Source organism: Chrysochloris asiatica, unplaced genomic scaffold (genome assembly GCF_000296735.1).
Source record: "Chrysochloris asiatica unplaced genomic scaffold, ChrAsi1.0 scaffold00329, whole genome shotgun sequence".
Lineage (NCBI taxonomy): Eukaryota > Metazoa > Chordata > Mammalia > Afrosoricida > Chrysochloridae > Chrysochloris > Chrysochloris asiatica.
In genome coordinates this window covers 2,248,161-2,260,728 of record NW_006408847.1, presented here as the reverse complement: position 1 = coordinate 2,260,728, position 12,568 = coordinate 2,248,161, and the positions used below count along the sequence as shown (strand labels likewise).

The 12,568-nt window shown below is 38.3% G+C and overlaps 1 protein-coding gene across 1 annotated transcript in view; it reads right to left on the bottom strand.

Annotated features, from left to right (window-relative positions):
• TRIM2 (tripartite motif containing 2) overlaps positions 1 to 12,568 on the bottom strand; it is a 312,448-nt gene that overhangs the window by 21,243 nt on the left and 278,637 nt on the right. Inside the window, exons 7-8 of the mRNA XM_006875503.1 lie at positions 9,410 to 9,513; positions 6,575 to 6,742 (exon numbers count right to left, since the gene is read on the bottom strand). Of these exons, the coding sequence (XP_006875565.1) occupies positions 6,575 to 6,742; positions 9,410 to 9,513 (272 nt within the window). The remainder of the gene's footprint in view (positions 1 to 6,574; positions 6,743 to 9,409; positions 9,514 to 12,568) is intronic.

The following is a 12,568-nucleotide window of genomic DNA, read 5'->3' as shown; positions in this document are numbered from 1 at the left end:
TTTTCTTTACATTGAGATGTAATTCATACCAAAGGCTGTGGTCTTTGATCTTCATCAGTATATGTTTTAAGTCCTCTTCACTTTCTGCAAGCAAGGTTGTATCATCTGCATATTGCAGGTTGTTAATGAGTCTTCCTCCAATCCTGATGCCACCTTTTTATCCTTTTATTTTCTGTTTTCATTCTAGATAATTATGGTCCATTTGAGATTATAAGGCTGAGTCATTTAAGTAACAACTAGTGTTCATAAGGTTAGGCAGTAATAATATTCTTGCTTTAATAATCAGAGTGCCATCTTTTTCTTTTGATCTCTGATGACTTACCTTCCATTCAGACATGAAAGAAAGTCTGATATTCTTTACAAGCCATTATGTTATAGTCTCTTTGATCTTTGGGCTGGATTGGAGCATCTGAAACAAATTTTCACAGCAGATTCCCTTGCCAGGGATATCATTGTTTCCTTCGTTGATAATTGTGCCCCTTTTGTCTAAAAGATCAAATTTGTATCTCAGCCACTTATAAATGTCGAAGTATAAAGGACCATACAAAGATGGAACACCCACTGTGGGTGCTCCTTTCTCCATACTCTCTTCCACATAAACCTGCATGTCTCTTTGGGGAAAGAAGGTCATCCTGTGGTGAGGCAGAATATCAGCTGGATGAGTGGGGAGAACGGGGACTGTCTGTGTGCCTCATGCTGTGCGTCCCACTTTGCCTTATCCTTTCAGGAAGTCTGTAAATATAGCTACCATTTTATACATGAGAAAATTGAGATCCAAACTAGTAAAAGAAGAATTGTGCTCTGAAATTTTGATCCTGGGTGACAGGAAGAACTATAGTATCATGGAAGAAGTTAAGAACTCAAAAGGTGTTAGTTTGGGTTTTAATTTTTTTCTCCTATTATGTTGTTTATTGTTAGGAACTATCAAGTCTGTTCCAACTCGTAGATAACCTATGCACACAACAGGATGAATCACTGCCTAGTACTCCATCCTACTCACACTCTGTTATATTTCACCCCATTGCTGCTACCACTGTGTCAATCTTATCTCCCGGGGAGTCTTACTCTTTTTCCCTGACACTCAACTTTACCAAGCATGATGCTCTTCTCCAGGGACTGGACCTTTCTGAAAATATGTCCAAAGTATGAGAGTTAAGTCTGACCATCCTGGGTTCTAAGGAACACTCTGGTTGTATTTTGTACAACACAGATGTGTTTTTTCTTTTCACATTTCATGGTACTTTTCATATACTTCTCCAATACCATAATTCAAATGCATCAATTCCTCCATGATCTCCTTTATTCGTTGTCAAACTTTCACATGCATATAAGGCTACTAAAAATACCATGGCATGGGTTAGGCACACCTTAGTCCTCAATGTAACATCTTTGCTCTTTAAGACTTTAAAGAGGTCTTGAACAGCAGATTTGCCTAATGCAATATGTCGTTTGATTTCTTGACTGCTGTTTCATGAGTTTTGATGTTGGATCTAAGCAAAATGACAACTTCAATCTTTTCTCCATTTATATGGATTTATTGGTTCACTTATGAGGATTTTTGTTTTCTTTACATTGAGGTGTAGCCCATATTGAAGGCTGTAGTCTTTGATCTTCAAAGACTTCAAAGTAAGTATTTTAAATTCTCGTCACTTCTAGCAAGCAAGGTTATATATCTCAGGTTGTTAATGAACCTTTCTCTAATCCTGATGTCACGTTTTTTTCATATAACCCACCTTCTTAGATTATTAGCTCAACATACAGACTGAATAAGTATGGTGATAGGATACAACCCTGATGCATACCTTTTCTGATTTTAAACCATTCAGTATCCCCTTTTTCATTTCAAACAACTGCCTCTTGGCATATGTACAAGTTATGAGCACAATTAAGTGTTCTGGAATATACATTCTTCTCAATGTAATCCATAGTTTGTCAGGGGTCTACATAGTCAAAAGCCTTTGCATTGTCAACAAAGCACAAGTAAACATTTTTCTGATATTGTCTGCTTTCAGCCAAGATCCATCTGATGTCAGCAATGATATCCTTCATTCTACATCCTCTTATGAATCTGGCTTAAATTTATAGGCGTTTCCTGCCCGTGTACTTGCATATATTAATGATATTGTTCGATGGTTTCCTCATTCCATTGGGTCACCCCTCTTTGGAATAAGCATAAATATGGATCTTTTCCAATGAGTTGGCCACGTACGTTTCTTCCAAATTTCCTGGCACAGATGTGTGAATACCACCAATGTTGCATCAGTTTGTTGAAAGATTTCGATTTGTATTTTGTCAATTCCTGAGCCTTGCTTTTCACCAATGCCTTCAGTACCATCAGTTCTTAAACATATGCTCACTCTTGAAATGGTGGAACGTCGGCCAATTCTTTTGGATACAGCAACTCTTTGTATTTCTTCCATCTTCTTTTCTTTTCTCTTTTGACATTATCTAAAGGCTTTATTCATAGAAATAGCTAAGCAGATTTACATTCTTTTTTTTTCTTCCATCTTCTTTTGATGCTTTATGCATCATTCAATATTTTCCCCATAGAATCCTTCAATATTACAAGTTGAGGCTTGATATTTTCCTCAATTCTTGAATGTTTTTATATTGATTACATTCTGAAATAATACTTTAGATATTATACTTTGATATATATGTTAGCTATATTGGGTTAAATAAAATATACTAGTATAATGTTTCTTTTTCTTTTTTTGACATTACTATTAAGAAATTTGAAATTGCACATTTGGCTCACATTATATTTCTATTAGTGGTAACATATGAAGGGACTTCAAAAAGTTCCTGGGAAAATAAAATTAAAATAAGTGGAATTTTTCCATGAAATTTTTGAAGCTTCCTTGTGGCGCTGTGGGCAAATACGTCAGACTGCAAAGTCATTTGAACAAGGTTGCTATGGGTCAGAATCAACTCAATGACACTTAGCAACAACAACAAACACATATATAGGTGTTATTTTTTATTATTATGTACTGTTGAGTCTGTTCCGACTCATAGTGTCCCTGTATTGTGTTTCTGAGGCTATAAATCTGAACGGGAACAGAAAGACTCATCTTTCATGGAGCAGTTGATGAATTCAACCTGCTGATCTGGCAGTTAATACCCAATGCATAACCCACTACACTACCAGGGCTCCTCGGACACATTGCAGGTATAGTTCCAAACCACTGCAATAAAGCAAATATTACAATAAAGTGAATCACAGATTTTTTTTTTTAGTCCTAGTGTGGCGCTGTAGGATGAGCACTGGGCTGCTAACCCCAAGGTCAGTGGTTCAAATCCACCAACCTCGCCTTATGTTTTGTTTTTGTTTTTAAGTGCCATCGAGTCAGTTCTGACCCATAGTAACTCTGTATAGGGTTTCCATGGAGTGGCTGGTAAGCTTGAACCGCCAACTTTGCAGTTCAAACTGATTTTGCAGTCTAATGCATTAACCCACAGTGCCATACCAGGACTCATGCCTCATCTTAGAAACTCTGTATAGGGTTGCTCTGAGTTGGCACAGACTTGACAGCACTTAACAACAAGTGCATTCAACAGTTATGTTTACAATATACTTTAGTCTGTTAGGTATACAATGGCAATATGGAAACGTTTGAAATATTGAGACCATTATCAAAACGTGACACAGAGACACAAAATAAGTATATGCTGTTGGAAAAATGGTGCCAGTAGACAGAGTTGCTCAACACAGAGGTGCCACAACCTTCAATTTGAAAAAAAAAAGACTATCTGCAAGATGTAATAAAGTGATAATGCCTATAAACAAGTGTATAAAATGAAATGTAAGAGTTTCTCCTACTACTACTAATAGTTTTTTCTAGATATAAACACTATTTTGCTTCTTATTTTTCCATATATATGGAAATATATAATACCAACTCGATGGCATTGTATCACACAAATGAAAACTGGTGCAGGTCTAAAAGAAAAAAAAGAAAAAAATTAAACCTCTTTAACTTTCTCATCTCCCACCATTCCAACCTTCTTTCTGCTCCTCCTATACACCAACTTCCATCATGCTACTGCACTTCACAGACTTTGCATTGCTGATTCCCTTATGGGTCCTCTCCCTAATCCCTGCTCCCCAAATAGCTAATTCTCCTTTAGTAGGTTGTGGACTCTAAGGTCATCTGTTTAGACACGCCATTGCTGACCAACCTTTTAAAGTAGCCTTCCTTTATCTGTTATGTGCTATCAAAGCCCTTTGTTGCAGTCATTCTTACAGTATGCAGTCAGTTGATTCCAACTCTTAGCCACTTTGTTGTTGTTGTTGTTGCTGCTGTTGTTAAGTATGACCAAGATGATTCTGACTCATAGTGAACCTGAACTGCCAAGCTTGTAGTTAATAGTACAGTTCTTATCCTACAACACCATACCAGGACTCCATTGACCCTATATTGTTGTTAAGTACCATAGAGTCAGTTCCCACCCATAGCAAGGAGTGATTGGTGAGCTTGCACCACCATCTTATGGTTCAAACTGACTTTATAGTCCAGCTCAATAACCCACAGCACCACATCAGGACTCCATAGGACAGAGTAAACCTGTTTTATAGGATTTCCTAGGCTGAAATCTTTACAGAAGCAAATAGCCATACTATTTCCCCAAAGAGCCACTGGTTCAATCCTCTGACTTTTCTGTTAGCAGCTGAGTGCTTCAACATTATATCAAGCACTTAACCTTTTTAGCTACTGTGGGAGACTCCTCCCCTTCCTCCTAAACTAAAGATTTCCTCACTAGGCTTGGAATGTCTACTGTCAAGTGTGTTTAAAAGGCACAGGTTATGTAAGGGGGTAGGGGGACTTCAAAAAGTTCATGGAAAAATTCCATTATATTTTCATTCCATTTTTCCACAAACTTTTTGAAGTCTATTAATATATCTTAGACTTATCAAATATAACTATGATTTTTTAAATCAGGGCAGAAAGAAAGATAAAATCAGGTTAGACAGAAATCTCATCAGTCTAAGTCTGGACACAGCATAGTTATCAGAATATTCCCCAGTGTCCTTCTGGACTATTCTATCAGTCCTCATAAAGAAAAACAAAGCTATTGGAGGGAGTGGGAATTTCTGAAGTGAGAAATGGAATAAAAGCTACTTCATCTGAAGGTGCTTTTCAGAGAATAAAAATATAAAGCAAACTGATGACCTTTCAATTACCTGAAATATCAGACAGTTTCCACCATCTTTTTTTTTTCACCAAGTAGTTCCACAATTACTTCCTATTTGAGTACACCATTGAAAAAAATAGGTTTTTCTCAGCTATTCTATTAATACAAAGAATCCACATTGGTATTAAGTGCATGTTTTCAGAAGACCTGCACATTTTTATTGAGTCCTACTGAAGATATAAGGAGCTCTGGTAGCATAGTGGTTATGAATCGGGCTGCGAACCTTAAGGTCGGCAGTTCAAAACTACCAGCTGTTCTGCGGGAGAAAGATGAGGCTTTCTGCTCCTGTAAAGATTTACAGCCTCAGAAATCCTGTACAGGGTCGCTATTAGTCAGAATCGACTCTAAGGTACCCAACCACCACCACCACTGAAGATATAAAGGAGCTCTGGTAGTGTGGTGGTTATGAATAGGGCTGCTAACCTCAGTGTCAGCAGTTTGAAACTATCAGCTGTTCCGTGAGAGAGAGAGAAGGCTTTCTGCTTCCATAAAGATTTACAGCCTCGGAAACACTGTATAGGGTTGCTATGAGTCGGAACCGACTCCACGGCACATAACCACCACCACCACTGAAGATATAAACGAGGGAAAAAAGTGTATTTTAGTATGTAGTTCTAGGCATCACATTGGAAGTATTTCCATTACAATACTAATGTGTTTTCACTTGCTATCTTTGTACCCTTTGGGTATTGATAAATACTTATGGTAAAAAAAAAGAAGGGTATTATTGAAACGCTACTCTAGTTATTCCTCCTATCCTCTAGGGGGCATGAGTGCTCTTCAGTGTTTATTCCAATTATCATCCTCTGGTATAGGAGCTCCAAGAATACAGCTCTTCCAAGAGGAATATCTATTACATGTGGAATGTCAAATTGTTGAATAAGAAACACTACACTTAGGAAACTCTTCTCTTTTAGATATGAAACTTGTGTCTCAACATGTGAAACCAATTCAGTATCGCTGTTGTGTTCCAGTTGAGTTACTTCTAACTCATAATGATCCTCCAGGACAGAGTAGAACTGCTCCATAATGTGTCTTCAGGCTGTATTTTTGACAGGAGCATGTTGCCAGGTCTTTTTTCCCCCACAAAAGAACATTTTCCCTATTAACTTTATGGCTTAAAAAACAAAAAGAGGAAGAAGCAATTGAGGAACCTAATTGACTTACTTTATTAGACTTACAGTGACGCTGAGGATATATGAGTAGATTACAGACAATATCAACATTATTATCACTTAACAAAACAAACTCAAGATGCCCTGCACATGAAGAATTGTTAAATATTTTATCAGCTCTCAAAAAAGAAAATGATAAATGTGACCTATAATTCGTATTCCTTCCATCTATTACTTAGTAGTCAATTTGTAGTTAATCTTACCTTAAACTTTCCATCTGAAGAAAAAATGCTAACCCACTTATTATCATAATCTGCAATGATTATGTCCCCACTAGGATGCACAGCTACTCCTGTGGGTCGCTGCAGCTGCCCAGGAGAGCGTCCTCGTATGCCAAAACGACTTTTGAACTGGCCGTCATTGGAAAATATCTGGAAAACAAATTATAGTCATTAGATGGGAACTTCAAACAGAGTTGCAGCTGTACATCCACAAAGAACTGCCAGAAATTCAATTCAGATTCAGAAAAGGAAGTAGACTAAAGGATATCATTGCTGATGCCAGATGGATCTTGGCTAAAAGCAAAGAATACTAGAAAGATGCTTGCCTGTGTGTGTTTTATTAACATGCAAAGGCATTTAACTACGTACATAAGCAATTATGAATTAACATTGGAAAGAGTGGGAATTTCAGAACACTTAATTGTGCTCATGTGGAACCTATACCTAAACCAACCTATACTCTTTCTCCAATCCTGATGCCATAATCTTCATATAGTCCAGCTTCCTGGATTATTTGCTCAACATACAGATTGAATAAATATGGTAATAAAATACAACTCAGACCACATCTGTCCTAAATTTAAACCACTCAGTATGCCTTTGTTCTGTTCATTATTACCATCAAGATTGGAAGAAGAATTATTAACAACTTGTGATACGCAGATGACACAACCTTCTTTGCTAAACGGGAAGAGGACTTGTTACACTTACTGATGAAGACCAAAGACTACAGCCTTCAGTATGGATTACACCTCAATGGAAAGAAAATGAAAATCCTTACAACTGGACCAATAAATAACAACATGATAATGAAGAAAACATTGAAGTTGTCAGAGACTTCATTTTGTTTGGATCCACAATCAACACTCATGGAAAGCAGCAGTTAAGAAATCAAATGAGGTCAGCTGTGGCAAGACAGTGGCGTAGGCAGATGCACTGGGCTGACTGCAACAGACATGGGAGGCTGAATGAAACTAATACAGATGGTTATCCTGGAACTCTGAGCATACAGGATAGGAAACAGAGGTGGACTGAGTGCTGACTAGAAGATGAAGCTGAACAGGAGGCAGCAAGACAGAAGAAAAATGGCGCTGTGGGATAAAGCACTGGACCGAAAGGTAGGTTTGAACCCCAGGGTTCAAATTCACTAGCCACTCCTTGGAAACCCTACACAGACAGGGTTGCTCTGAATCAGAATCGACTTGACAACACTGAACAACAACAACAATGGGTTGACATGGAACAGTGCAACCATCTTGGGTTTTTTTGGGTGCCTGGAAAATGGCAGGAAGGGGGTGCAGTACTCTCTTGTTCCTATGTCCTCCTGGTAGCTGGGGGCATGGCCAGTCCCTGCCCTCAGCTCTTTCTGTAGCTGGGTGCTAGGCATGGCACCCTTGCTTCTGGAGGCAGGTGACCCCACCCTGATGTATGCTACACAGTGAACAGAGAACTAACTGCAGTCACACTTTCAGTCTCTACCATATCCACTAAGAACATACCAATATACAATCATCAGTAAAATATAAATATGACACCACAATGTCTCGAAGAAAAAGGACAATTTCAGCTTACATGAAGACACAAGACAGAATGCCTCAAACAAGTGACCAAAATAGAGATAAAATATACCATGAGAAGTGGTACCAGAACTACCTGATAAGAAATATAAAAAGAATGCTAATTAGGCAACTTCAACAGATTGAAAGAATGATGCAGAAAACTGCATATGAAATCAAGGAAAACACTGACAAAATGTTTGAAGAATTCAGGAAGCAAAATGACTAAATGGAGGGAAAAAATGGGAACCATACAAAAACAGCAACCAGAAAGAAAGAAGATTAATACTAAGACTTCGTTGTTGCTGCTGTTAAGTGCCGTCAAATTGGTTCTGACTTATAGCAACCCTGTATAGGGTTTTCAAGGAGTGTCTGGTGGGTTGGAACCACTGACCTTGTGGTTCAAATTGACCTTGCGGTCCAGTGCTTATCCTACCGTGCCATATCCAGACTTTAGAAATATAGGACAAAGAAGTAGAATTGAAGCAGTGGAAGGCCAAATTACTGAACTTGAAGAAAATCTCTCAGTATATATCCATAAGATGAATAAGGGGAAAAAAAGGAATAAAAAACCTAAAGAAAGCCTAATACTAAGGTGGGATACTTCAAGTGAGAAAACTTGCATGTGACTGGAATTCTAGAACAGAAAGAGACAAAAAAGCCCATAGAGAATACTGTCCGAGAGTTGTTTAAAGAAAACTTTCCCAACATCATGAAAGACGAGATGATAGCCATTCTAGAGGATGGCACAGGATCTGGAAATGTTTTGTTCTGTTTTACATAGAGTCACACAGAGTCACTGTGAGTTGGAATGGACTTGTTGGCACCTAACAACAACAGATCGGAACTTGCACAGGAAATGCAGAGGAAGAAATCAGCAAGAACATTTGTACTACAGGTCAGAACATACAAACTTATTTTAAGAAAAGCCTATACATATATACAAGAGGACTTCAGAGCAGTAATGGAATTAAAAGATAATGGAACTTTTCCTTGAACTTTTGGAAGCCTTTTTGAACAAGGATGTACAGAAAAATCGAGGAAAGCAAGGAGAACACAGAAAAAGCTTTAGAGGAATTCAGGAAAATACTAAAAGAACAAATTGACCAAATAAATGAAAATTTTGACATAATAAAAAATCTGCAATTAGAAATCTATTCTTTCCTTGTGTTACGTGTTTTAGGGCTTAAGCCAGGAAAATATGCAGCTGTGTATATTTCATCTATATAATTGGTTAAAGGTATCCAATTAGCAGCAATACCTGCACACACTGGTTGTTACTGTCTGCAATTAATATTTTTCCACTTGTAGATGCAGCTACCCCCTGAAGATTTGTAAACTCTCCTTTATTTCTTCCTTTGGTACCTAGAAAAAGAAAAGATAAAAAGTTATAGAAATTGAGTACTACAGAATTAGATTTCTCAGTCTCAGCAAGATTATTCAGGTTTTCATACGTAACAAGATAATACATTATATTTTTAAATTATACTTTAAAAAAATAAAAGGAACTCCTCCTTCTACAGCCTAATACAAATACAACTAAACTTTACTTTCAAATCAAGAAAGTTTTTGCAAAATCATTTTTTTAAAAGGCAAATGCCAATCATCACACAAGCTTATGTTGTTGTTGTTGTAAAGTGACAATGAATCAGTTCTGATGCATAGAGGGTTTCCCAGGTGTAACTGGTGGGTTTGGACCACTGACCCTTTGATTAGCAGTCCAGTGCTTCTCCTAGAGTGCCATACCAAAACTCAGAATTAGTTTATAGCTACATATTGACATAATTAAAACACGTTCAAGAGCAAAGATGCCAGTCTGAGGACTAAGGTGAACCGGACCGAAGCCATGATATTTTCAATAGCCTCATATGCATGTGAAAGTTGGACAGTGAGTAAGGAAGACCATAGAAGAATTGATGCATTTGCATTATGGTGCTGAAAAAAAATATTGAAAGTACCATGGACTTCTAGAAGAAGAATCAAATCTGTGTTAGAAGTACAGCCAGAATGCCCTTTAGAAGCCAGGATGGTGAGATTTCATCTCTCATACTTTAGACATATTACTAGGAGGGACCAGTCCCAGCAGAAGGACATAATGCTTGGTAAAGTGGAGGGTCAGCGAAAAAGAGAAAGACCTCCACCAAGATGAAATGGCAATGGGATCAAGTGTAATGATTGTGAGGATGGCACAGGACCAGGCAGTATTTCATTTTGTTGTTGCTGTGAGTTGGACCTGACTCAAAGGCACCTAACAACAACAAATCCACAAAGACATAATAATGCAAACAAACACTCCAGTTGAGAAGATACAATGTGAGCAAGACCTGGTATTTCCCCCAAATCTCAGCAGCACTCAGAAGACTTCAAATGAATTTAATAAACCATAAAGCTACAGATATTATACAAGCAGCAAACTTATTTTCATATACTGGATTTACTTATGCATTATTTTCAAAGACTTACTATCTCATAGGTTGTATATTCTTCAGGAAAACTTGAGAGATATCCTGATAGGGTGCTTTCTAGACTAAAAAATTGAGACAAACTACCGTCTAAGGAAATATTTTCATCCTTACTAGACTCTTTCTTAAAAGGAGGAATATGAGGGGGAGGGGGAGAGGAGAAGAGACAAAGGTGTCTACAAGCTAACAGACGCCTAGGTTTGTTTCAATACCCCAAACCCACTGCCATAGAGTGGATTCCAACTCGTGCGACTCTATATAGGGTTTCCAAGACTGTGAATCTTTACAGGAAAAGACAGCCTCATCCTTCTCCCTTGGAGTGGCTGTTGGGTTGAACTGCTAACCTTGTAGTTAGCAGCCAAACACTTAACACACAGTGCCACCAGCGCACCTTAACTTATTTCAGTTGTTGTTATTGTTGTGTGCTGTCTAATTGATTCTTACTTGTAGCAACTTGTGTAGAGGAGAGGCCAATGGGTTTGAATCACCGGCCTTTTGGTTAGCATTCCAGTGTTTATCCTACAGCATCACACCAGGAATCCAGTATTTCAATGTTGTTGTTGTCAAGTGCGGTGGAGTGTTTTCCAACCCACAGTGACCTTAGAAACATAGGGTTTCTAAGGAGTGACTAGTGAGTTTGAACTGACAACCTTGTGGTTCTCAGTCCAGTGCTGATCCTACAGATCTATACCATAAGTCCAAATATTCAATAGAACTATGTATTCTTTCTCCATACTTATGCAAATAAACTGAGAAATTGATTATATGAAGAAGAACATGGTATCAAGATTGGATTGGAGAAAGAATCATTAAAAACCTGCGATATGCTCATGACACAATCTTGCTTGCTAGAAGCAAAGAAGACTTGAAGTACTTACTGATGAAGAGCAAAGACTATAGTTTTCAGTATGGATTACATCTCAATGTAAGAAAACAAAACTTCTCTCAACTGGACCAATAAATAACATTATGATTAAAGAAGAAAAGATTGAAGCTGTCAAAAATTTTATTTTATTTGGATCAACAACCAGTGCTCATGGAATTATCAGTCAAGAAATTAAATGACCTATTGCATTAGACACATTTGCTATGAAAGACCTCTTTATTTTATTTCTTTTAGTGTTTTATTGTGAATTATGTGATAGTTTACATGGGAGAACATTAGCTTTACATTCATCCTATCATATATCATTTCATTGCCATGGTTACAATCTCCTTCATGCATCATCAACCAACCAAAGGGTATACCCTGCAAGCCTGTCTCCCCCACCCCCAGCCATCAGCATACAGCCCCTCTCCCTCTCTAGGTCTAAAGTCCCCAGCCTCTCCATCTTTCCACATCATCGTCTCTGCCTCCATCTCTGGCATCACTGCTTCTCTGGGTAGGGTCCCGCTCTCCGCTTTTCTCCCTTGATGGTCCCAGGGACCTCTGCTCCTAGACCGCAAAGTTAATCCCTCCCTTCCTTGCTACAAAACGTCTACCTTTACATTTTCAACCCGCACAATCAGTCCTGATAACAATTATTCACTATTGTATCACAAGAGGCCTATCCGAATTTCCTTTCATCAGCCCGCCTAGACAGATTGGATACTACTCAGTGGAGATTCTACTTTCCTCCACACCCTCTGGATCTAGGTTCCCTCTTGAAAGCTTGTAAGCCAGTCACTTCTTGCCTTTGTAGCCGCGACCACCCCCCCCCAAACACACACACATACAGAGACTTTGGGTATCCAATGTCCAAGTTGCCCATCCCTGTCTACTCTGAGTATGGAGGGGATGGGAATGATCCTTGCTGTAAAGATTTTTTCCCTCTTTTGAGCTACTGCATCCACAGGTGTAGGTCAAGTTCATCAAATTGTATCAGATTACTCTTTTTTCCTCTCCTTTCTTCTTCTGGTTGAGCTCTGATCATCCAGTCATTGAAGCCAGGTCAAGTGGGTATTATCTGCATTGTGGG